The sequence below is a fragment of the Lichenostomus cassidix genome, chromosome 5 (genome assembly GCF_008360975.1).
Source record: "Lichenostomus cassidix isolate B80296 chromosome 5, HeHo_3.0, whole genome shotgun sequence".
Taxonomy (NCBI): domain Eukaryota; kingdom Metazoa; phylum Chordata; class Aves; order Passeriformes; family Meliphagidae; genus Lichenostomus; species Lichenostomus cassidix.
In genome coordinates this window covers 23,115,351-23,140,887 of record NC_139486.1, presented here as the reverse complement: position 1 = coordinate 23,140,887, position 25,537 = coordinate 23,115,351, and the positions used below count along the sequence as shown (strand labels likewise).

General features: G+C 51.4%; 1 protein-coding gene across 2 annotated transcripts; it reads right to left on the bottom strand.

Annotated features, from left to right (window-relative positions):
* Nucleotides 1-295: 295 nt before the first annotated feature.
* Nucleotides 296-19,008, bottom strand: SYNDIG1L (synapse differentiation inducing 1 like). Of its 2 annotated transcripts, XR_014852546.1 has the most exons (5): nt 18,199-19,008; nt 5,943-6,401; nt 4,566-4,703; nt 693-2,998; nt 296-646 (listed from the first exon to the last, which is right to left on the bottom strand). XR_014852546.1 is itself a non-coding variant. In XM_085061792.1 (4 exons), exons 2-4 carry the CDS (start codon nt 6,369-6,371, stop codon nt 2,840-2,842), a joined length of 726 nt encoding a protein of 241 aa, XP_084917918.1. In that variant the 5' UTR covers nt 6,372-6,401; nt 18,199-19,008; the 3' UTR covers nt 296-2,839. The 2 variants fall into 2 exon arrangements, 1 of the variants encoding a protein (XP_084917918.1); XM_085061792.1 differs by having other exon boundaries at nt 296-2,998.
* Nucleotides 19,009-25,537: the final 6,529 nt, after the last annotated feature.

Below are 25,537 nucleotides of genomic sequence, written 5' to 3'. Positions count from 1 at the left end.
TAGTTTAACATTTTAATTTTTAAGCTCAGTCAAATTTCTGGAGCTTGAGCCTTCCCTGACTGCTGTGTCTTCTTGTCTTTTTGCTTCTGTCCCTTCTGCTTAGGGAGCTACAGCAGACACTGTAAATCTACAATAAGTTATTCAGCAGTGATCATGCTCTTCCTCAGATTTCAATTTCCACATTTCCCTTCAGGCTGTTTCCAACTAATTTCTCCATTTGCATAATGCCTCCCTTAGGGATCTTCTGGTATAGGCCCTTCTCCCCTCCTTTGACAAGTTCATCAAAGATTCAGGCTATTAGCAGAAAACACTTTAATTCTGTTGGCCTTTAGCTTGGTCCTTCCCCATGCACCTCCAATTAAAAAAGACAAAAAAGCAGTTTGGGATTCAGAGGTATGGAATGCCCACAGGGAGTGAGCTGAGGACTGCTGGACCCCCCACCCATGGAAGACCCAGGAGGAAACCATCTGGAAGGATTATGAATTCAGAAGCAAAAGCAGTATCTTATTGAAGATTCTGGTCTAGCAGCCCAGATAATTTTGTCTGGACCAGAATCAGCAGGTATCACACCCCCCCCTCCCCACCCCTGCCCCCAGCTGGAGATACTTGAAGGGGAGAGATGAGGAGGGCTTTAGCTGGGATAGCACTGAGCTGGGGGGTGGTGGAGCTGGTCATCCCTGCTGCAAATGCACCCACAGAAATAATGCTCCTGCTTGGTTACTTGGAGGGATGGACATCCAGGAAGGCTGAGCACATGCAGGAGAGGGAAATGAAAACCATCACATGGGTGCTGGGTGAGTGTGCCCCTTATTACTCCTCTCTAGGCCACCTCATCTCTTTTGGACATGCAAGCCCTTCTCTGCAAATTCTGCTTCTCTGTCTACCATCAGAAGAAAGATCTGCTTACTCCCTCCTGATATTTGTATTCTCCTGCCCCTCTTCAAGCACATTTTATTTTATGCTTCTACTACATACAGATGCACACACACACCAGTCTCTCTCTCTCCCTAATTCTTGTCCATTTACACAGGGCAAAAAAAGACTACACCACTATCCTACTCTCAGCAGTAGTTGCCCACTGTGACCTACACTGAAATACATCTCCCTTCAAGATACCCAGACATCAGCTAGATTATAACTTCTTTCAGGAACAGCATAAACACTTCGAGGTTTAAGTGAGAGCAGCACTCTTGTGAAGCTCACCTCTTTGTTAGCCAGCTCCAAGTTCTTATAAAGAGTCTTTTCTCCTGCTTTTTTTATTAGCTCTTCCATGTTAAAAAACAATGGGAACTTTCAGACTAGCTTCTGAACAGGTCTCTGATGCACTTCTCTCTTTTATGGCTCAAGTACAACGGCAATCGCAGACATTAACATGCTTCTTTAGGATGAAATGTACATTTGAATGGCACCCAGCTGGAGGAACATGCTGCATCTCTTGCAAAGCTGGCTGCAGCCTGCCCAGAAACTCTGGGAAGGGGGTGAGGAAACGCTCAGTCTGCCTGCAGTCTCCTGCATATGGGGGAAAGAGGCAACAGGAGAGCCGGGGAGAGGAGGGATGGTCAAAGGTGGATGCTGGAGAGTGGGGTGTGAGGCATAGCTTCTTAATGCCAGCCCCTTGGGGCAACCATTGCCTTCATACCCACCTCTGAAGCATTTAATGTGTTGCTGACAATATACAAATAAACAAAAGTAAGATGTATGGGGGGATGCTTAGTATTTCCTTGCCAGCAGAAGCTTTTGGATGGATGGAGATTCCCCTCTCCAAGGCATGGGAAGGAGTGTGTTGAGGTCACCCCATGTCTCGGGCTGCTTCCATGTCTCTTCCTTCTCTGGATCTTGTCCTCTCCCAAAGGGCACTCCCACCCCAGACTCTGCAGATTGTGTCAGCCTTTTCTTTCCATCCCTCTTTGTGTGCAGGGCCCTGACCTAGTGCCAGGAGTGGAATCCTTCAGGCTACCGCCTGCCCCCCCCCACCCCCCCACCCCCACCATCACTTCTTAGGTAGAGATTTCCATTACAAATGTTTTGAGGGCCCAGCACTCTGGGACAGCAACCATATGAGGGCTCTGACTTGGGACCATCATGGCAGTCACTATTAACACAGAGGAACCCCTGCTGTATTTACCAGCTTGCATCAACAGTGGGAGAAATGGTGTGCAGCCACCGGCCTGCCTTCCTCCTTGTTTCTGATTTGGGATAGACCAGCAACTGGGATGCTCTCTTGTGAATCAGGTGTCTGTCTGCAGAGGGATGCAGAGAGCATGCCCCTTGGTCTTGTCCATGCTCTGTCCTACTTCACTGCAGTTGAGGGGTCAGGCCACCTCATGGCACTGAAGTGAGAATTTTGTCCCCGACACAGGAGTCTGGAGACCCCACCAGGACTCTGGCCTCCCAGAAGAAGCAGTGGTCATTCCCTGGTACCATATCCCCTCTTCTCCCTGTGTGTGCCCTTCATGAGCCAAGCCTGGGCAAGCAACAGATCTCCCAACTGTGGGGCTGAGAAGGGAAGCTGTAGCCCCAAATCAGGGGTGGTCTCACCAGCCCAGCAGCAGCATGCAGTTTCTCTCCTGCACATCTTCCACCAGGCAAATGTGCTCCTCCTCATCCCAGCAGCCAGGCTGGTGCTCAGTTGTTAGATGGTTGCACCCCACAGCCTCAGGGAGAACAGGGGTCAACTGTTTGTCTGAAAGGGGAAAGAACCTCCACAGGACATAGGACATCCGTGCCAGGGTCCTGCTGTGCAAGCAGCCCTGGCAGGCACTGATGCTCCGTGCTCCGCAGGAAAGCTCAGTCTCAGAGGGGTCAGCGGCCAGGGATGGCAGTGACATGCAGGTGGCAGCTACACGTGGCCCCCTTTCGAGAGATAAGCAATCAGTGCTACCACCACCCCGATGTACACTCCTGTGCCAATGGTTATGGAGAGCGCGGCAAGGAAGAGAGCTCGGCGGGAAGCTGAACTGGCCAGATGAAAATCTCCTTTGGAGACAGCCTTGCTGGTCTGGAAGGAGAAGAAACGCTTGTTGGTCACAGCTGTACCACCTGGCCTTTTAACCAGCATGCAGTTGTTTCATAACTTAGTCAGTGCTTCTTGTCTGGCCACTGCATCCCATGGAGGCTGGGAACAGACAGCAAGGTGTCTGTCAGTCACTCAGAACAGCAGTGCCACCTGTACACATTTCCCTGTGGATTTTACCTCCAAGGGAAGCATGGGCTTCAGCCATTTGTCTGAAAGCACCCATCTGGGCACTCAGCCAAAGCTGTGAGTGGGTGGCTGGACCTTGTAAGACTTCAGTGCGTGGGGTGATGGCTGTGGGTTACTGACCAGATACCAGTGCACCCTATACAAAAATGTAATGGGTACTGCCTGGGCTCAGGCAGCTGACTGTGCTGCCACCTGATTTTTCTTGCATGGGGTTTTCAGTTGAAGCTTATTTGCTGTTGAAGGGCTGATGAAATTAGCAGTGGAGACAGACCCCCATCTCTCTGGAGAAGGATGGCAACTTCCAGCTTCTCTGACTGCTCAGGGCTTATTTCAAAATGCTCTTGTTATTACCTACTGCTTGAACTCATGTTGCCAGGTGGGCATCAGTACACCCACTGTGCAAAGACACCAAATAAAGACATGGTCCTTGCCTCAGTGAGTAAACAAAGGGGGTAGTTATAGCAAATAGATATAAATTGCCCCACATATGTCATTATGTGGAGAATGTGCTGTGCTACCTTACACTACGTGGAAAAATGTGAAATCAACTACTCCTTGGGGTCCTAATCAATTAATGCTTCCCCCACCTTTCACAAGCTTTGTGCCAGGCACTCATGTAGTATATTTTTCCATTTCTGTTTCTATCCTCTTGATTTAACTTCTTAATGCTCCCCCCATCTATTCTTGGTACAGCAGCATCTATGCAAATGTGGAGTAAATCCCCTGGCTCTGCATGAATTATTCTGGGTCAACAGCACTGTAAGTGAGCCCAGGCTCTCGGCTAAGCCCTCCAGGAAGCAGCAGCTCCTCTGAGCTGCTGCAGCCTGAGGGCCATCGCCCTCTCCAGTCTCTGCCAGCCTGGCATTGGCTCCCACAGGTGAGAAAAAATTCAAGAGAGGAGCTGTAGTGAAATATGGAAACCAGCCTCCCCTTTGTGTCCAGCCTTCAGAGCAGCCTGGCTCTGGTGGTATGAGCTGCCTCAGTCTGGGTCATGGTGTAGAACCTTCACATTACTGGAGAATGGGAAGACAGGTGGGAAAATACCTTTTCCTGAACCTGGCTGGAGGGTGAGAAGGTGAGCAAGGGACCAAGAGGAGCCCCTGTTCCCTAAGTAACAGACAAAAAACCCAAAGGAAAAGCCTGATCTCCAGTAACCCACATCAGAACTGGAGGGCTTGCAACACAACAATTATAGAGACATCCAGGAGCATCCGTCTGTTTGTCTCAGCCCTCAGAGTTACAGCCATGGCACAGAGATGAGCCATAGATTCAGAAAGGTGCCGGTCATCTCCAGGGCTGCTGTGGCTTTCAGGGCTCTTGCTCTAGCACTTGGCGCATGCAGGCAAGCAAAGGGATTCCTTACCCCCTGGGAGAAGTAGAAGGCAGCAATTCCCAGGGGCCAGAAGCAACACAGCATGGAGAAAAGGGCCAAGCCCAGGTGGTCTCGGGGGGGAAGCATCAGGAAATGATCCTCGCTTTCACTGTCGCTGGAGGAGTCGCTCTGCAAAAACCAGATGGATTCAGCACATGCCCACCTCCCCGTGCCGCTCTGCAGGCTGCATCTCAGCACCTCGCCCCCCAGCTCCCACTCTCTCCTGGTCCCGTCACATATTCTCACACAATTCCCACTGGCAAATTCAAGGAGTAAATTTCAAAAATAGTTTAGACTCTTCAGCATGGTTTGATGAGGAACAATGTAGCTCAGCAAATTCAAGAGTGGAATGGATTCTCGGCTCCCTGCCAGAGCAAATGCTGAGCTCACTTGCTGGGGGTCTGGGATTTCCCTGCATTAGAGAGAGTCTTAAACTGAAATATCTTCAGCTTTGGCAGAACTGACTGTTTGTCAGCTTAAACAAACTTAAACGAACTGACTTATCCCCATTAGAGACTAGGAGATCAATATCCTGCTAAACTAATTTAGAAAGTGAGGGAAAGCATTTGTAATGAAGCCTATATTTCAGGGGCAGCATGCCCTGTCCCCTTAGCGTGTCATTGCTCAGTGGCTGTGGTGAACTCTCTTGCTTTTGGGCACTGCTTGGCCAGCCTCAGACCACCCTGCAGGTGATATGTCTGGGTGGGGAAGGCATGCAGAGGTGGAGACATCCCTGCTGCCACCTGAACAGGCCACATCACTAACACTAAAAGCATCTGGGTCATCAAGCATCAGCTCTAGTGAGCTCTGGGGACACCCTCCCACCTTTCAGGGTCCTGGATGATGTTCCCAGCCGTGGGACCCTGTTCAAGCCATAGTGGGGCACAGCGCAGCAATGAGGCTGCTTTGTCAGCTCTCATTCTTCCTGTACAGGATTCATCCTGTCTTTATATGTATGAAGATTTCTCTCAGCTGCTGGATCAGGCATGGGAATTCTGCTGTTATGCAAGAATTGCTTTTTCTCTTTAGCTCGAGTGCCACAGCAGCAGCAGGCTGCCCTTGTCAAAGCATCCCCATTTCCCAAGGGTCCTGCAGAGACCCACCTCCCTTTTGCTCTCAGCAGCAGGCAGTCAGGCTGCTCTTAGGGAAGCTGACCTCCTTCTGAGGTCGGCGAAAAAAAAGGAGCAGAAATTATAAGGAGGAAGAAGAAATACTGGGTGCACAGGGAGGTTGGTGGGGCAGGAGATGGTAGGATTTGGGGGGGGGGAGTTCTAGTAAAGAAGGCAGAATAAATTATCAGGCATTTGAGCCAATGTCCAGAAAGAATGACCACAGGACTTTAGTGTCATCCCACCTGTCCAAGCTCACCTCATACTCCTGGAGTTCCTCTTCCTCCACCTCATAGGACACAGTTTGGATGCGGACGTCACTCTCTACCAAGCAGGACCCTTGTGCCTCATGGCCTTCAGGAGCTTCGGATGGAGCCTCTTTGTTTTCTGTAAAAGTGGTCTCACAGCTTTCCATCTTGCTGTCCTTGGCCTTGAGAGCAGTCTCATCCTTCACGAGGATGAAACTGGGGCCATACAAAGCTTCAACAGCCAGCTGCAGGGAACTCGCATCCAGCAGCTGGTGAGTCCTGGCACCACCAGTGTTTTGGAATATGTAGGAATACAGTTTCCCTTGGCAGCGATGACTGGAGTAGTCCTGGCTGTGATGCTGGTGGTAAGAATAGCTGCTGCGAAGGTGTCCATTGGATTTGGCCAAGAGTGGGTTTTGGAGCTCACGCACACTTTCCATGCTGCCGGTGATGGTGGTGGTGGTGAGATCCTGCAGGAGCAGAGGAGGTGGGAGGGAGTAGGCTGTTATTTCAGGAAGACAAGGGAGCAGAAAAGCCTCTCACCCATGCAGAGCCAGTGTCGAGATGAGGCTAGAGGAAGCAGAAATGTTTGGCAATACTGGAGAAAACAAGACCCCTCCCCACCTCTGCCCAACTTGAATGCTATCTCCCCAGCTGGTAGCAAGATAAGGATGCAGCCCTGCATCAAGGTTATCTGATTCAGGCTGGATTAAGATGAGGACTTGCTGTATCTATAATGCATCTTGAGTTGGCCATGTGCAGCTTGACAGGAAAGGACCAACTGCATCTTTTCTGCTGGTTCATAACGTGTGCTGTGACAAAGTCTAACAGATACCACAGAGGTAGATAAGAGACTGACAATCACTAGAGAGGCCTCCCTGACTTCCCAAAGTAGAGGGTTGCACGGTGAATTATATCCCTCTGGACATTACACACACACACCTAACTGGATTTCAGGTGAATGGGAAGTTGTTTAGAACTCATCCAAGGCTGAGCTGGGGCTGGGGCAAGTGCAGTGAGCTACCAAGGAAAGCCAGGGGGCTGCTGTGAGGACATGGAGGTGGTGTTTAGGCTGGGGTGGGAGTGTTGGATGCTTAGCCAGCTGTGAGGAGTAATGGAAAGATGTGGAGATTAAAGAGGAGGCTCTTTGGGATTCGGTCCACTTTGAAATGATGAAATTTTAAGTAAACGATCCATCACATCAAAGCACTGTTTAAACCAGCTCCACCCCTGGGTACAGTGGCAGCCGGACAGCCTTGGCTCTGGGCCACCAGCTTCAGAAAATGCTGAGTCCAAATGGGATCCTCAGCTAAAAATGTCAACATGGGTTTCTTCCTCAGGGAAATTCACCTCCCTCTCTCTTCCTCCGCTTCAGAGTGCTGAAACCTTGTGCTGCTCTTATTTTTTCTTTTTTCCCCATGAAAATTTCTGAGATGAAATATTTCCACCCCTTTTCTTCAGAGGAGCATTTGCTATTTTGGCTTCCCAACCCACTTTGGCACAAAGAAAAAGTACAGTGAAATATCAACGTTCCCCAGGAGAGAGAAACAATTACTTTGTCCTCTTCGCTACCTGAGCCCTGGATTTTACAGTCTCTCTAGCATTTCCCCAGCTTCCAGACCATGCCACCTTATTGCCTTGCAACCCCAAATGTTCCTGTCCTCCTTAGACACCTCTGTCACCAACTCCTCTGCAGGATGCTATGCAGCAGGGTCATGCTTCCTCCTGCTACAAGAATCCTTGAGGTGCACTACATTTTCTGATAGACAGCACATTGCCTTGGAGTTAAATCTCAAGAAGGAAATAAAAATAAAAATTAAGACTTTAGAGAGTGAAAAGCCCAAGTGGTCCTGTTTCCTTGGCCAAACTCTGCCACACCATGCAGGTTTGGGAGCCTTACATGGTTTTAAATGAGCCTAAATTGGCTTTGTCCTGGCAGTGGTCATCACATTTTGGAAATATGCTCAGGAAAATGGAACTGTTCAAAAGCCCTCTCGTGGTGCTAAAACTCTGTGCATTTTGGTGAATACCCTGCAATTCTCCCTTCCCGAAACCATTCCCTGCCTTTTACAGTCTCCCACCTTACTAATAAAGCCTGTAATGGCTTGTGCTGCAGATGGCCATTACATATTTTCAAAATATTTAATGGAGATGTATATTTGTAGCAAAGATGGTCTTATTTCCCACACAGACACAGAGAAGCCAAAGCTTCATCCCAGCTCTCCTTGCTTACCTTAACATGCCAACTAGATTTCTAATAAAATATCTTACTTTTTAACAAAAGAGTATGGAGAGACCAGTAACTAAGTGTCATTTGAGAACAGCAGCTGAAGCAGAAGTAGAAGCCTGATGCTAGTGAGAGAAAGTTGACAGTTTTGGTACAGCATCCATGCCTCATCTCAAGAAATGACTCTGGCAGCAAGCTTGGATAGGAAGGAATGGGATCTTGCTGGGAACTGCTGAAGGGAGTCAGTTCCAAATGTGTTGAGAAACACCAGCAGATGAACTGCAGGTAGGCTGCTGGCCACTGGGCAGCAGGTGCTGCATGTGTGGAAGTTGCTGTGCTTCTTACTTTGGGTCTTCAGCAACAGGTTGGAGAAGGAGCAGAGCTGCACAGAAAAGCCATACATTCCCAGCAGTAAGTGCTGGGAAACAGAGCGTGGGAGGGGAAAAGAAGGGAAAGGAACTGAGAGGAATTGGAAACCTAAAAGGCAGTTTGGGAGGTGCCAGGGAACCAGTGTGTGAAGAGTGCATCTATGCAGCTGGACTGCTGCTGGACGTGGGCTCTGCTGAGTCCCAAAGGATGCTAAAGGGGCTGGCTGGTAGGAGATGGCTCACTGACCTGGGCTGAGGGGGAAAGGCAGGGAGGGCTTGCCGGTAGCAAACACCCTTGGGTGAACATACCTTGGAAAAGCAACAGTATGGGCAGCAAAAGAAATCACAGAAAAAAACGCTGAAATATGGAGAAGTCTGTGAATGTGGGTTGGGCAGGGGTGAGGCTTCATCCCAGGGAAGCAGGGAAACCTCTCTAGTCCTCAAACTGTCCTGGAGCTGTCCTTAGAGCAGAGCCAGGATCTTGGAGCTGCTGCACAAAGCATAGACAGGGCAGGGCTATAGATAGAAGGATTTAGTCTGTGCTAGTCTTGTACCCTCTGGAATTGTAAAATATTTACCTGTACTAAACTCTCTTTTCCTTGCTGCCTTCCACTCTTGGGAGCTGGGGCTGATGCTCTCCCTGAGAGCAGGATGTGGCACTAACAGATCTGCAGGGATGAGGGGGAAAGTGCAGAAGAAAATCTCACTGTGCTTCTGGTAAATAAGCAAAGGAGCCACCAACTGCAGCCTTAGTGTCCAGTCCTGGAATTTGTCAGCAGTGGAGAGGGGACAACGAGGGGCAGTGTCACAACCTGCTTACAGCGGTGTGCTCAGCCCTGCTGGAAAGCAGCCAGGCTGAAACCTTCCTCTCCAATAACTGATGTGAAGAGTCCCAGTACCAGAGGGATTAAAGATGCTTTCCACTCCTTAGTCACCAAGATCAGCAGATTGCATAGAGACCATGTACAAAATGGTCTGGGTTTGCAGGTGGAGACAGGGGCCATCAAGCCTCTGGAGATGACATTAGAGAGGGAGTGGCAGAGAGGGCGAGGACCAGCCCTGCATGCTCTGCATGCAGGAGAGAGTCAGATCAGCCCTACAGTTGTCCCCAAACCCCATTTGGGTTATCTGGATTCTACAGTGAATTTAGCCACACAGGGACTTAAAAAAGAAAGCCTAGTAATAAAGTAACCCTGGTGATAAAGAAAGCTTGTTAATAACCAAGCTTGGGGAAAGAGAAATGAAGTCAGAAGATGAAAACAAGAAAGCAGTAAAAGACAAAATTTTCAGAGTGGTCATTCTCTGTCCGGATTATCAGCAAGACCGGATAGCATGCACATCCATGAACCCCATGGGGCTAGTCTGGGTAGTACTGGCAGCAGGTAATGGTGGTGAGATGCTGTGAGATGCACAGGGAGGATGCACACACAATGTGCTGCTAGGTGTACAGGGATGATGCACACATACATGCATACATGCACAACGTAAGCCCAGAGGGAAGGCACACCTGGGAGGGGGCAGACTTCGGTGCCCAGGTTGAGCTGAACCATTGCTGCAGCTCTGCTGCTATCTGACAGCTGCTGGCTCCCTACTGGACTGCCTCCCCCGTGCACGGCTGCTCCTGGAACCATCTGGCTGAGCAGGACCCCCCACGCTCCCCAGCCCCGTTGCAGCAGTCCCCAGCAGAGTGGGAAATGCACGGCTGCGTTGTGTGCTCTCAGCTTCTCAAGGCAAGTACACGGTAAAAGGAGCCAAAATAAGGCATGAAAATAAAGAGGCAGCAAGTTTAGCTTTGTGTTTCACAGATCTCACCTCCACACCACATCCCCTGAGGCAGTTTTCAGAGGGACCTTTGGCACAGATGCCGGCTATGATAAGCCAGTTAATGATGAATTAAGTAGCTGTTCCAGGAATCAATCATCATTTAATTGCCCTGTCAAGCAACACTCTGCCTTGCTTCCCGGGCTCATTAGCAGGTTGTGACTGTAATGCAGGTCCCCAGACTCCTGAGTGAGAAGGTTAGCCCACTCTGGCTGTAGGCTTTCCCCTTCAGGGCAGCACCGGGGCAGGTTTGTGCCCTCAGGTAGTGGTGTCCTGCTGCACTACCACGCCCTGGCTGGTCTGAGGGCAGGCGACAGTGTGAATGCCTGTTCCTGATCCAGCTGATGTTAAGCAGCATCACGGCCAAGTACAGCTGCCATAGTCCCTGGACAGATGTGGACCCAGTCCTGATGAAAGAGAAAAGCATAGGAGATTTGTCTAGCACTTGTCCCTGAGCCCAGACCTTCCTAGAAGCTCTCAGGAGGTGCTTTGGATCTTCTAAACAGAGGCTCAAGTCTTGTCAGGACACAGTACCTCCACCTCTGGACATCCAAGCTTGTGATTCTGCACAAAAGAAAACCAGCTCACAAAGGCTGCTGGCAAGCAAAGGGCAGTTGTCATTTTGGAGAGGGAATATGGGGGGTGAAGGAAGGGCTGTCAAAGCTTGTGGATGTGTCTGGCAGGAGTGGACCAAGCAGCACGGATACCTGGCATGTCTCAGCCCTGAGCCCCGTAGGGTGAACCACAACTCATGGCTAGAAGGAAGTGCTTCCATCAGCCCCACAGACATGACTGCAGAAAGCAGCTTTGCTCCGGCCAACACTCAAGCTCTCCCATGGGTGTCATCTCCACACCACTGCTTCTGTCTCGGGCACAGCACCAGCATGCAGACTGAGGGGCTGTTCATCCCCAGGGCATAACAAAGCCTTCACCAGTCCTGGGAAAGGTTCCTTTGGCAGGAGCACCAGGTGAGGTGGCCTGGTGGTTGGAAAGGGCAGAGGTGAGGCAACTCTCAGTGTGGGGCAGGAGAGGAGGGTGGTGAGACATGACAGTCTCAGTGGGGCTGGCAGAGATGGTGCACAGAGAAATAAAAGAGCACAGTAGGGACAGCAGTGGGCAAGATGCATGGGACAGGAGAAGCAAAGTGACATCTGAGCCAGACAGAGAGCTGAACCCTGGCCACCGACATGGAGAAGAAAAGGACTGTGAAGCTGCTGGAGGGGAAAGAGTTGGTGAGGACCAGGAGGGAAGGAAGAAGGTGACACAAAGCCTGTGGACTTGGATTAGAGGAAGTATAGCTGAGGCATTTGTGATGTAGAAAATCTGATTCACACCTTTGATGCAGCTGGTTTGATAGAACTGGAAAGGAGTGAATAAAATGCTTATTCTGATCTCCTGACAGATGGAAAGCCAGTACCAAAGGGCTCCTGGTTCCAACAGAGACTAAATTGCTCTGAGAATTGGGATGCAATGGGCTGCTTTTCAAAGACCACAAGTAAAATTGGGCAATTTCCAGGTGGAAATAGAGTCTTTATTGTCTCTGATAAAAATGTTTCTCTGCGACAGTGTTCTGACCCACCTATGCTCAGAACTAAGGTGGTGTCCTAATGGTAAGGAGCAGCAAATCCATCCCTGGGGCCGGCAGGGAAGAGCTGGGCTGGTTTTGGAAGAGCCATTCCAGGGTCTTTACAGGGCTTGGGATCCACCCAGCTCCGGTGCCAACAAGCTGGACACACATCAGCTGCGCATCACATCAGCAGGGGAGCAGCGGAAACTCCACCGCCTCCAAACAGGCACCCCCATAACATCCAGCTTCACACCGGGAGTGCTTGCCCGCAGGTTGTGCAGAGCCGGCAGGGCGTTGTGTCTGCCGTGTCTCCCATTCCCGGCCGGGCTCCTCTCGCCCCCTGCCCCGGCCGCTCCCGGCGCTCGCCAGGCGGCCGCCAGGTGTCCCCGGCGCTCCGCGCAGCGCCTGCCGAGCCGCCCGCACAGCCCCGCACAGCCCCGCACAGCCCCGCACAGCCCCGCACAGCCCCGCACCGCCCGCACCGCCCCGCACAGCTCCGCACAGCCCCGCACCGCCCCGCACAGCCCCGCACCGCTCCGCACAGCCCCGCACAGCTCCGCACAGCCCGCACCGCCCGCACAGCTCCGCACAGCCCCGCACAGCCCCGCACCGCCCCGCACAGCCCCGCATAACCCCGCACAGCCCCGCACAGCCCCGCACAGCTCCGCACCGCTCCGCACAGCCCCGCACAGCCCCACACCGCCCGCACCGCCCCGCACCGCCCCGCATAACCCCGCACCGCCCCGCACAGCCCCGCACAGCCCCGCACAGCTCCGCACAGCCCCACACCGCCCACACCGCCCCGCACAGCCCCGCACAGCCCCACACCGCCCGCACCGCCTCGCACAGCCCCGCACAGCTCCGCACAGCCCCGCACCGCCCGCACCGCCCGCACAGCCCCGCACAGCCCCGCACAGCTCCGCACAGCCCCGCACCGCTCCGCACAGCCCCGCACCGCTCCGCACAGCCCCGCACCGCTCCGCACAGCCCCGCACCGCCCCGCACAGCCCCGCACCGCCCCGCACAGCCCCGCACAGCCCAGCACCGCCCGCACAGCCCCGGCCGCTCCCGACCCCCCTGCCCCGGCACACGCAGCACCTTGGGGCCGGGACGGCGCCTGCAGGCAAAGCCTGGACCCTACGCCTCTGTGCCCAAATCGCTGGGGACGGCTACGGCGCCCCAGCACCCCATGGCTAGCTTTGACTCCTCTAGTGTGGGCACGGCGCTGGCCCGGAGTCTGTGCTCTCCGAGCTTGCCGGGATGCACCCCGCCGTGCCCCTCAGGCATGGGAGATACAGGAAAGGCTCATCGAGCTGGCGATGCGGGAAGGAGGAAGCATGGATGGTGATGGAAATAAAGCACATGGTGTTGTGGGTGGCTAGGTGTATAATTAGCAGGTTTGGGCTCTCTCAGCATCCCGTTTTTTAAAGCAGGAGATGCAAACAAGTAAATAAGGTGGCTGTCAGAAGTTTCTGCAGGCTGTCCTGTGTACGTGGCATCAGGGAGGAGAGGGGGCAGTGTAGGGGGGCTGCTCCTGGAGCTGCCCCGGAGCTGGAGGACAGCAGAGTGGCCATGGGGTGCCCAGCTGAGGCAGAGCAGAGTGGGTGACCTGGCCAACAGCATTGGGCCAGGGACGCGGGCCAGGACAGGATCATGGATGGGCAACATCCATGGTAGCTCCAGCAGCAACACTGGGACACTCCTCTCAGCCTCAGACCTGATGGGTTTGCACCCAAACAACCAGCAGCCCTGCAGTGCCCTCAACAATAAGCCCCAGTGAGGAGCTTTAAAGGGGCAAAAGATACCAAACAAAGCTGACGGATAGCTCTCAACAGAAGCTTCTTCACTTTCCTGGATGGGGACCCAACAGGGTTGCCGAGAGGCAGTGGAGGTCAGCGTAATGACTCCAGGTGTGGAGGTTGCTGGGACTGTCAGCATCTCCAGCCCTTTGAGGCATCAGCAGTGAAGACAGCTTTGGAGGCTGTTGGGCTCTCACTGCTCATCTCAGCCAAAAAATACCAGTACAGGGTCAGGGGAGGCTAATTCCCCTGCCTACTACAGCATCTCAATCACTGTCCTGGAGAAACATGAACTCAGACAGGGCCTGGGCTTCAACCTCCTCTTCCTCAGCTCAAAACCACTCTAAGGAAATGCCCTAAGGCCACCCTCTGGAAAGAGGGGCATTGGCATCCTGCCCTCAATGTAAGAAAAAAAAACTTAGAAACATCCATGCATACAGAGCCACTGAGAGGCAAACTTACTCACACCTGGGCTCCAAGGCTTCCTGCACAGAGGCAGCCCAGTCTCTCGCTCAAGGTCAGGCTCCTCGCTCAGAGTGCCCAAAGGGACAATAAGCATCCCACTGGACTGCTCACAGAGGTCCCCCAAGATGTGTTTATTATCAAGACATTCTTCTGCTGGAAGATGCACAGAAGCTCTTGCTGGCAGATTGTAATTTTGCTCATGGCTGATTTTCCTCTGCTAATGGCTACAGTCCTCAATTTCACGTCAGGTTTTCTCTGTCACTATTTATACCCAGTACTGAACTGAACACAGTGGTTATCCTAAATGACTCGATGCTATGCTCCAAGCAGGCATTTTCACCCATATCCTTTTCTCCAGTCCTATAATCTCTACTTCAAGGCTTCTCTCCTGCCCAAGTAGTCCCACAGACCATTCATAGCTGCTGTTACCATGGGACCCTGAGCTCCATCCTCCCCACAGACCACTCTGAGAGCAGCAATACTCTATGCTGGAGCAGACCTGTGCCTCATGCTCCCCTCCAGGACCGGCCCTGCTCCCCTTGGCCCTACAGCCCAGCCTGCCCCAGGGCCATGTGCAGGTCTGCTCCCCAGGGATGCTCTCCTTGCAATGTCCTGTCACCCAGCACAGAAGTGGTCAGGCAGATGTGATCTGGCTTTCTTCCAGATGAGAGACTTGCACCATCTGAGACCAAAATGGGGACAGAGATGTAGTGCTCAAGTTGGCAGCAGTTGTCGGGGGGACAGAAAGATATCCTCCCCTTCACAGCTGTGTCTTGCTGATAGAGCAGCTTAGCCACAGCACCTAACTCCATCCTCACATCTCCCTGAAAATCCCCCTCTTATCAATTGAAGCTGGCAATGTAAAGCGTCTGTTAAGGATTGCTCATTTGTCTCTGTTTAGAACATATTCGTACTCAAATGATTCATTGCCACCCTGAAGGCTAGTGCCTGTCGGCACCCTCCTTTCCCCACTGCCCTGTTTATTTTATCCACATCTCCCTGCCTTCAGCTCAGGGCTATTTCCACCTTGCTTATCGTGTCCTGATTCTCCTGGGGATTCACAAGGCTCTTCTGTAGTTTGAATGTTTAATTCATTTGCCAATGATCTCCTCTCTCTTTAAAAATTAACTTATGCCGTTGACATGACACCTTTCTAGCTTACTTTTCCAAACCCTAGGTTTCCAAAACCGTTGTGTATTTATCAGCAGTAAGCTGATTTCCTGGTCCAGCAAATAAGTGGATTGCTGTCTTCCCATTTGGCCAACATCTGCAGACCCAGACAAACTTCAAGGTGTTAAATTATTACTTGGGTCAAAAGGTGCAATCCAAATCAGATGTTGAGAGTCTCTTCCATATTCCAAAATTCCATATTGCCAAAGAATACTCAAGTGGAAATGTGCGCTCTGAATTTAAGGAGGGACAGTTCACACTGGTTTATTCTGTCACCAGGAATGTGGTGAGAGGAAAGGCAGCAGCTGCCCCCACCTGTTTCTCATGCCTTGTCCATCCCACAGTATCAGACTCCACGATCACGCAGAGGATTGTGCTAAATTTTCTTCCATATATACTTTCCATATAGTATGGAAAGAGCTGTTGCAAAACAAAGTCATATTTTCTTTTCCATAACCTTGTCAAGTTGCCTTGCTGAGGGTCCCTCTGGGCTACTCCTTCATTTGCTATATGGATGCTTTCCCTTTCTTCCTGGCCCATTTCTCTTCCCAGCCCATGTTACCACCTCCCTAGGACAGGGCTCAGGTTGCTCCTTGCACCCGTCCAGATTCATAGTGTGTTGAAAGAGGCAGCTCTGCACTGGGTGAGCTGCACCACTGGTCCTGTGTGGGCTGAGTGAGGACATTCTGCACATGGGGTTTCCCTCCCAGCACCCTGCTGTATGGGGATAAGACTTAGCATCACCTTCTTGTCCTTCCCTGCCACCATGGAAGTCATGGAGAGCAGGAGAGATTTGCAGGGATTTGCTGCCCAGCTCAGGAGCAGAACCAGTGTGGCTGTCAGAATCCCTGATGTGCCTTGGGCCAATTTTTCACACCAACTGTTGAGGTTCCAGACATATAGCTTGGGGACCAATCCTGAGACCAACTCCAGTTTTCAAAAGATACCTGTTGTGTTTTACTCCAAAAGGAAGCTGGTTTAAGTGATGCACCCAAAAACCATTGGGGATCATTGCAGCCTTCCTTTCCAGGCTGAGCAAGGTGTTTGGTTTGGTTTTCTGCCTTTTTCACTCGACAGAGAAACAACAACAGAAAGACAATTTGAAGGAAAGCTATAATGGATCCATTTTTTCTTCTCTAATGCTGTGGCTTGGCCCTTCACTCAGAAAAGTCAATCATTTGCCCATCTCCAATTCTACAAATAGAGAAATTCTGTCTGAAGACCTTGCCTGAAATTACCACCCAGAATGCTGCAATAGAGTTGCAGCTCCTGCAAGTAGTACCTGCCAGTTGCAGGCTCAGATCCACGGCTTTAGAAATTCAGCAGGAAAAATTTGGGGCAGAAAGGGCAGAGCTTTGGGCTACCTGTTGAAGTCAAAGATGGTCGTGGAAACCTGTGAGTACATCCCAACACGTGCAGAGGGGCTGTGAGGGGAGCAGACAAACCAAAATGGCCCTGAAGTGCCCATGCCCATGCCAGGGGCCCACAGACTGCTCTGCCATAAGCTCCTGGGCCAGGCAGGATTGGCCTCTTTGGGGCTTGCTCCAGGGAGCTTGTAAGTGGTAGAGGGGGATTTTAATGGCCAAATTTTTGCCAAGTGCTTGGTCACCTCTCTGCAAGTGATGGTGATGTCTGCAGGCTTGGCTGAGGGCAGGAAGGAGTTGGGTACCATGCAAAAGCAGGGATCTGCTGAACAAATTCACCATGCTGGAGCTGCGGCAAATTACTCATTCTTTAATAATGGTGTTTATTACCTGCCTCTGACGGTGGTTCAGGGAGATGAAGTGAAGTGGATTCAGCTCCCCAAAGCTTTAGCTCTGCCAGCCGTTTTTATGACACAAGAAACTTTTGCCAGAGAAATGCAGTCACTGCATTCTGGCTTGGATAATTTCTTCTCCTGACAATCTACAAAGTAACCAGCAACTATCCCCCAGAGACCAAAGGTATTTTTTTCCCTTGTGTGTGGCAGGCAGGCTCAGACCCCACTCCTCTGGTTATCTCTGGTATTTATACAGCACTACCTTCCCTCTGGGAAAAAGGTTTTTACTGGTGGCAGATCCCAAGCTAATGAAAAGGGAATTTATCTTTTTCAGAAGCAAAACAAGCAGCCCAGTTAAATGGGATTTGAGAGAGCAGCATGGTTTTTGTGAAACCCGCAGCAGCTTCGGAGAAGGAATTATAAACAGGCACTGGGCAGAGAAGGAAAGTGCTTCCCACTGAAACTCCTGAACGAGTGGCTTTTCCCCCCAGACACAAAATGGGAGGGCATCTGCAGAGCTATAAGGAGATCGTGCTGCTTAGGGTAGTCGTTTTGTTGGCACAAGTCACGGCACCATCAATAGCCATCTCTGCCGAGGTCCCCGGACTGTCCCCCTGCCCAGCTGCATCCCAGGGGTGGCTGGCAGTGGCGTGGCTCCAGCCGGCTGCTGAGGCTTCTCAGCAGAAGGAAAACCACCCCCAAACTTCAGCCGGCGGCTGAGCTGCCACCCGGGGACGGAGTCCCGAAGGCAGGTTGAGTCCAAGGTGTCATGGCAATTGTTCCGACATATCCGGCCTCCAAAACTTTGGTGGAAATCCTTACATTTTGGCCACCCCAGAGCCTCTGACGAGGTAATTTGTCCTGGTTTCTCCAGGTTGTAGCCTTTCATCTTTCCATTCCCCAGCGTATTTTCTGACCCCTCTGGGGCCAACTCGAGCTCGGCGCGGGGCTGCTTTTCCCTGGGGACCTGCTACCATCCCACTGGAGCAGCCTGGGGACGCCGGGGACGAGCTCCCGGACCCCCCGGGAACGCCGACCACCCGGGTGTCAGCGGGGGTGCCCCCACCCGAGAGCTGTACGCGGGTCCTTACCTGCGTGTCGAGGAGGGCTCACCCGCCAAGTTGGAGCACCGGCGGCAGGAGTGGAGCGGCGGCGGCTGGCATGACGGCGGTCGGCGGCGACTCGGTGGCGACTCGGCGGCCCCGGCGCGGCCTGTGGCCGGGTGGGCGCTCGGCGGCCCTGCGGCGGGCCCGGCCGCGGCCGTGGGGAGCGGCGGGAGCGGCGGAGCCCCGGCCGGTGCCGGAGTGCGGCAGCGCAGAGGCACCGCGCGGTGCCGGCGGGGAGCGGCGCAGAGCTCGGGCTGCGGCCGGACCGCGCTTCACCTCCGCGCCCGCGGAGCCGCGCTCGCCCGCTGGTGCGATCAGCGGCTCGAGGGCTGGCTAACGGGAGCCGTGCCGCTGCTCCCGACGTGACTGCTTCTCCTGCTGCTTCCGATAACACGGCACAAACTCTCTCCCTTCTCTTCGGATCGCTGCATTTCCCAGGGCACAGCCCTTCCCACCCCCCCGGCAAGGGAAAGACCCAGTGTCAGCGAGCTGAGTTTAAAGGAAAAGGATAAAAGCGATTTCTTGCTGCCCGAGCCGGTGCAGAGGGAACAGGCAGCCCTGCCTGGGGGCTGCACCCCGGGGACAGCCAGCTCGTTTGCTGGCTCAGTCAGGTATTTTTCTGCCCAGCTTCGTAAGGACCAGGGTGGAAGGCTGATTTGCCTCACACACATCTGGGCATCACTCCGATTAATGGAGTTAACCCGGCTTTGCACCAGCACAGCAAGAGTCAACACCACAGCCCCAACAGCCCGTTCTTCCTGCGCCCATTTCCCCCTCCCACACCCCCAAATGTCCCGGGGAGCCCGTGATGCTCCCTCACGCTCCGGCAGCTCCCTGAGTTCTGCACCGATGCCTCGCTATTCCTAAACTCCCTAGATATCCCCTAATAGCTTCCCCATCTCAGGAGCGCCCAGCACCGAGACGACTATTAGCAGATACACACGCGGCTGGAGCCTGCTCTAGCCACAGCGACCTGCTTGAGCGCGGGCAGAGAGCTGCCTGCCTTCACCCATCCTCAGTGCTGCTTTGCCAGGACCAGTCCGTGACAGGCAGACTCAGGTGTGACCCAGAGCCACCCGTGTCCACCAGCCATACTACCCAGCTGTCACCCTCTGCAGCCCACACTGAGGCTCCCTTGGGACCACAATGTGTATTCTCAGTACAACGTGCCTTTCTGAAGGTCCACAGTTATCTCTAACACCCCCCAGCTTCTTCCGGGAGCTGAACTGACAGCTGATGGGCTATGTACCAGGGCCTTTGGGTCTCAAGGTCCCAAAACCAGAAGGGCTGGGGCTGTGGCTGGGGAAGGAGATTGGCAGGGCAGCCTCGCCTCTGCTCCAGCTCTCAGATAGCTGCACATCTTTCCAGTAGCAGAAGACACCCTTTTGCAAAGCTAAAAGGGCTGATTTATGAGGGCTAATGACAGGACTGCAGTGCCTGTGTTTTCCCAAGAAGCAGTGACAGGTGGCCATCTTTACCTCCCTGGGGGTAAGCTGTGTGTCCCACTGTTGGCAATCCCCAGCAGGTCTGGGGAGAATTTGAGCCCAGAATGCCAGCTCCAGGCTGATGGCCTCAGCAGGGAAGCTGTCTTTGAGGATGTCGGCCAGAGCACAAGGGCTGCTGCTATGAACAGAATGATCCCCAGGGAAAACAGGTCCTTGTTGGCCAGACACAACCAGCATAGCTTGAAGGGAATCTAAGAAGGAAATAGTTGTCTCTATGTCCTTAGGGAGTGGGACAGACAGGAAAGGGCTTGGGGTGTAGTAAAGGAAGTTTTACATCTCTGCCATCCAAGGTCTGTCAATCCAGATTAGAAGCACACTTTGGAAGTGGCCTCAGGATGTGACTTGGGACACAGGGACAGAGCAGATGACTTGTAGTGGTTCCTTCAGCTCTGACGACTCCAACTATGGCAAAGTCCCAGCAGGTGTGAAGTAAAGCTCTGGCCATGCACACCCCAGCATGCACATGTGGCCATGCACATGTGGTGTGGGTGTGGGGTGAGCTGCAGCCCTGTGAGGACGCAGGGGAGGCTGTGGGACTTGCTGTCGTATGGGTGGGAACAAAGAAGTTTGGTGGCAATTGCCTCTCCTGAGTGAAAATCCCCATAAGGGTCCTGCTTGCATCCTTGGGAGCTTGTGGGGATGTGGTCACCACTGACTGCCTCCTTTCTGTTTGCCTCAGTTGTAAGATTCCATGCAGCCCTGTCCAGCCAGCATGAGGTAATTAAAGGCAAAGAGATCTTATTCCACAAGGACAGCCTCTTGGCAAGGATGGTGGGGCTGTGGAGGTGTAGGGAAACAAGACACATGCTCAAAACCCCATCTCTTCCTGTCCTGGGGAAGCATGGAAGAAAAACTCTGTTTCTGGATGAAGCATGTTTACCCATGGCTTGCCAAGGCCTGGAGGGCTTCCTTGGATTTACCACATGCAGAAGGCTGGGAGCATGGAGGATGGCTCACAGAGGGAACCCTGCCACCACGGTGTGCATGGCCACCTCCACCCCAGCTGTCCCTGCATGGTTCCAGCCAGCTCCTTCCATCAGCACAGGATGGCCGCTCCATCCTTCACCAGAGACACACATATCCCTGGATCAATGTGCAGATGCTGCAATTGCCTGGTGGGGCAGAGGATTGGCCCTCACCAACTTTTACAAATAGTCTGCTTAGCAGCAGACCTGCAGCACTGTTTGTCCAGCTTTAACAATGAGACAGTGACAGAACAACCCCAAATCAAAGCCTCCCCGATGTCGAACAGCTCTGAGAGGATTGTATGTGTACATAGACATGTACATGCTTGTGGAGGTATGGTGAAAACCAGTCAAAGTGATGTGCTCTTTAACTTTGCTTTTATATCCGCAGCCATTCAGTCCAGATTAGAGATGGGCAGTGTCCCTGGGAGGTGACATGAGGCAAAAGGCTGTGTGACCTAGAAGAGTCAGCCAGAGATAAAACACCTCTGGGGCACTGAGGATAAGCTGCCAGTTGGAAACTTTCCTGCCCAGAAAAAGCAGAGACAGACTCCAAAGGGAAGGCAGCAAAATGCACAGAGCCTCCCACTCCACTGAAACTTCTTGTAGTATTTATGTATCCGCTGGGATGAATGAAATGAAAATGGATATCAAAATGGCCCTTTGCTCTCAGCTGCAAGGGAGAATCTGTTGAGAACCCATCCAGCAGAAGGAAATGAGATCTCATTACATTAAATATTAGCTGATGCTCTATCCCATTGGACCTCTTATATCAGCCAAATTATGCCCCTCTTCAAAAAATAATTAGAAAAAATGTTGCTGGAGACATAAAATACAAGAGGAAAAGGCTATACTTGTGTTTCAGGCCTGCCTGGCATGGGAAGGTGGGGTTTTGTTTTTGATTACGTTCTCTCAAACACTAAAATCTGCCTGCCAATACGTCCTGAGCTTCACATGCTTCATTTAACTACAGACATAGCAACAGATAAATATGCCATGACAAATTTGGTAACATTACTTTATTGACGGCCAAAAAAAACCTCAGATCACTCAAGACTAAAAGCCTGAACTCCTGCCAAACAATCACAAGCGAAGTGCCGAGATGAAAGATTTCGCGCCAGAAAGGGACAGACACTACTAAAACGCCCCATAACTGGAAGGCCTCCACAGAGGTGAGGGTTCAGCTGCAGGGCATCCTCAAAGAAACAAAAGCAGAGAGTGAAGACACCAAGAAAGGGAAACAAACTCCACTTGAGATGACTGACCATTGCTGCCCAGGCAGCTGCATCAGCAGGACCAGAGGACATCAGGCAGGACCTGCTTGTCAGAAGCACTCCATGCACTTTGTGCCAGCAAGATATGTGGGGGGATTTGAAGTACCTATTTATGATGACTGAGGGGAGCACCAAGTAGATTAAAGTTATATTTGCAGCTATTAGAAATGATCAGATTAGTGAAATCTCGAGACAAGGGAGAAGCTTCAGAGGGATGAGCCAAAGATAATTAATTGGGCAGCGTGATGGGAGAAGAAATTAAGCGTGGACAAGGGGAAGGTGAAACATATTGGAAGGAATAACTTCAGTGCTTCATAATCACTAGTGATTTCTAAATTAACTGGAAGCACGAAGGCAAAAAAAATATGTGGGTGTATCTGCGGACAATAGAGAGAAAACCATCTGGTTAATGTACAGTGGTGAGGAAAAAAAACCCTGAACATGCTGTCAGATTGCTTTCATAATGGGATACAGAAAATAATAAAAATATTACAGTACTGTGTTGGTAATGACTCAGCTGTTATGGATAAGTTGAGGTTTTTCAATTAGAGGACAGATTCAGATCATTTATTCTGAAAAATACAGTTAAAAAAAAATAAGTCTTCTATAAAAGTGAAGCACTAAGCTCTGGGGGACAGAATGAAGATTTTTAAGTGTTTATGAGAAAATCTGGCCATTTAAGAAGCAGCAGTAAACAAGGCATAAGATGCAGTTCCTTTACGAAATCAAGGGAACTTGATTTGATCTTGTCAAGCCTCTGATGTAATGTGATTAGCACCTGATAACACAGGTAACTCCAACTGCATATGTAGTTAAAGCTCCTGAGAAGCCTGTGTCTGCTATACATTTGAATAACATCCTTCTGGAATCAGTGTAATTTTTCTCCTTCTTAGCAAATGTTGTCTTCTGAGGAGGCTGAAGACTAAAATGCTTCAGTACAGTAAAATCCACAGGGAATCCCTTCCAATCCCTCCCTTGCTCCCCATCACCCACAGCCCTGACAGAGTCTCATGTTGTCATGTCAAAGAAAGAGCCTCCTACCCCTTGTCAGTGGTGCTGGAGCAGTATTCAGGTGTTAGGCACTTTTCTTTGGCACACGATGGATGGGGGAAGGAGGAACTTCTGAAAAGCTGTTCCAAGCACCTGAATTCTGCAGTAATTAAGCTCCCAGTTGACATGCTGTGAATAGACATTCAGCATGACCTTTTCCTTGCTTCAGCAAGTCTTGCTGGATGCCTAAAGCATGTGGCAGAATCTCCAGCTCCTCACAGAATAAGAAAGTCCCATTCCTCTGGACAGTTGCCTTGGAAGGACAGGGCATGGAGGTCATTATGGAAAAGGGCAAGGCCTCATGAGGGTAAGAGACCTCCATGAATTCCAAATGTCTCCATCAGAGCTGATGCTCCTGGACCAGAGCCATCTGAGGTGTAGGCTGGGAGAGCAGGGCAGCAGGGTGGGATGTTCAAGGATATGAAGGCGGCAAGGAGGGAGAAGGAGGTGGTGTGTATGGGTGCACTCACGTCATGTAGGGGATATGTTCAGGGAAATAGCAGACATCTGGAGGACGAGTGGGATATGGAAGGGAACCCTATGTGCTGTCTAGCTGCTTTGCATTGCTCTGGAAAAGCAAAGCAGCTCTAAACCCAGAATAGCTGCTCCATATGCTTTGGCTGTTTTCACCCGCAGCCAGAGCTTTTTGGTAAATCTGGCCACGAATGATAACACTCTCTTAAAAATGCTGAGCTGGTGGGACTACTTGTCTGCCATGGATGACCTCAGAACAGTCCTTCCAGCCTGATTCACTGTAATTCTGCAACTGTTGAAGGTAAAACTCTGAGTTATAAAGAAAATCAAGGAGGAAAAGCCACACAACCCCAAATTTGTACTCCCATGTAGGTAGCCTGTACCAAAAAAAGCCCTGTGAGCTTCAGCTCTAAAAATGTAGATGTGTTTGGGACAGGGCAGAGTGTTTCAGGCCTGTCTGTGCACATCTGCATCCTATTATGTTGAATTTAAGTCATAAACTGAAGACTTCACTTTGACATAATTCTTCCCAAGAATAGAAGTCCGTGGCAGGTGCCTGGCAAATCTTGCCCATCTCTGACTGTGAGAGAAGTGAGGTCAGTGGCTGACGGATGTGATCCAGCCTTCCTGTTACCAGGGCTGGTTCTGCTACTGGTACAGACTAGTCCCTAGGGCCTTGGAGGGCCTTGGAGAAAATTGCAGGATTGAGCCATGTTTTGAGAGGAGATGACAAAGAGAAAACTCCTCATGTCCCACAGCTGGCTTTCAGCCAACAGGGTTCAGTCCTGTTCTCCCGCAAGGGCCTAGACTGTGGTGCTTCACTTCATTAAAGGTTCTTCTACTTATTGATTTTTTCTGTTCCCTTTCATTTTTCAGAGTTGTCCCGCTCTGCCCCAAAAAAGAGCCATGTTGAGCGAGGATGTGTCCCAGCCTGTGCCTGTGAGGACATGGTCAGCCACAGCAGCTGGGGGCTTTCAGACTGTCTCCATGCTGCAATGTAGTGGCAGAGGGTTTAAGTCCAAGCCCAGGAAATACAGCTACTACCTGAGGTGGCCATCACTTGCATGATAGCAGGTCTCCCACTGACTAATTGCTGAATAAACCCTCTTTAGAGGCTGGCAGAGAGATTCCTGGGGACCTCCTGATTCAGCTATTAGCAGGAGGCAATGCCTCTGGAAATGAAGATTTACCAGGCTGCTGAAGCCCCAGATGAAAGGCAGGAAGCAGGGTTAGGATGAAGATATCAGGGAGCAGCTGTGTGAGCACCACAGGGACCTTCCCCATTTGTGCTCAGTCCCTTGCTGGCTCAGAGGGGTAGTGGTGGGCTGCATCCCTGTCTTTGGGATCCTGTAGTGTCCTGCAGACCCTTTAGCATCCCTCTGCCCTTTCCTGGGGGCTTGTGCTTGACTCATGAGCAGTTTAGGGCATCCTCCACTTCATGGCTGTAGTGGGGAGTGGACCTTGCACCAGAGCAGGCTCCTGATGATACCCCCTGCACACAGACCTGCAAATCTCTTGTTTGCTCCTTGTTTCCTCATTTCTGGTATCAAACCTCTGAGAAACTGACTGTGAGCATATTAAGGAAATTCAACTTAGCAAACAGGAACAGAAGGACTTTGCCCCCCAAACCCTTAAAAAGTATTGAAATTCACTCGAATAAGCAAAAAGTGACTGAACTGTCACACAAGGCACATGAATCATCTTCAGGGAGGAAAGCAATTCTGGCGATGTCTGGGCTTGAAGTAACTGTAGTTAACATTATAATGACTCATACCACATATGCGTCATATCGTTTTTCATTAAGAGCAGCATTCTGATGTCCTGTGACTAACTGGAAGCTGGAATTGTGGTCCCAAAACCTTGGGATGGGGACTTGTCTTGCTCGTAAGTTCTGTCTTAGTGTCAAAGGCATTATCAGCCTTCAAATATTAAAAAAACACCAAAAACAACAACATTATTATTATTATTATTAATTCTCAGATCAAAAGCTTCATTCAAGTGACAAAATGAGATGGGCTTTGGAGCTGTCATCCCCAGGAGTGCCATGATTTTAATA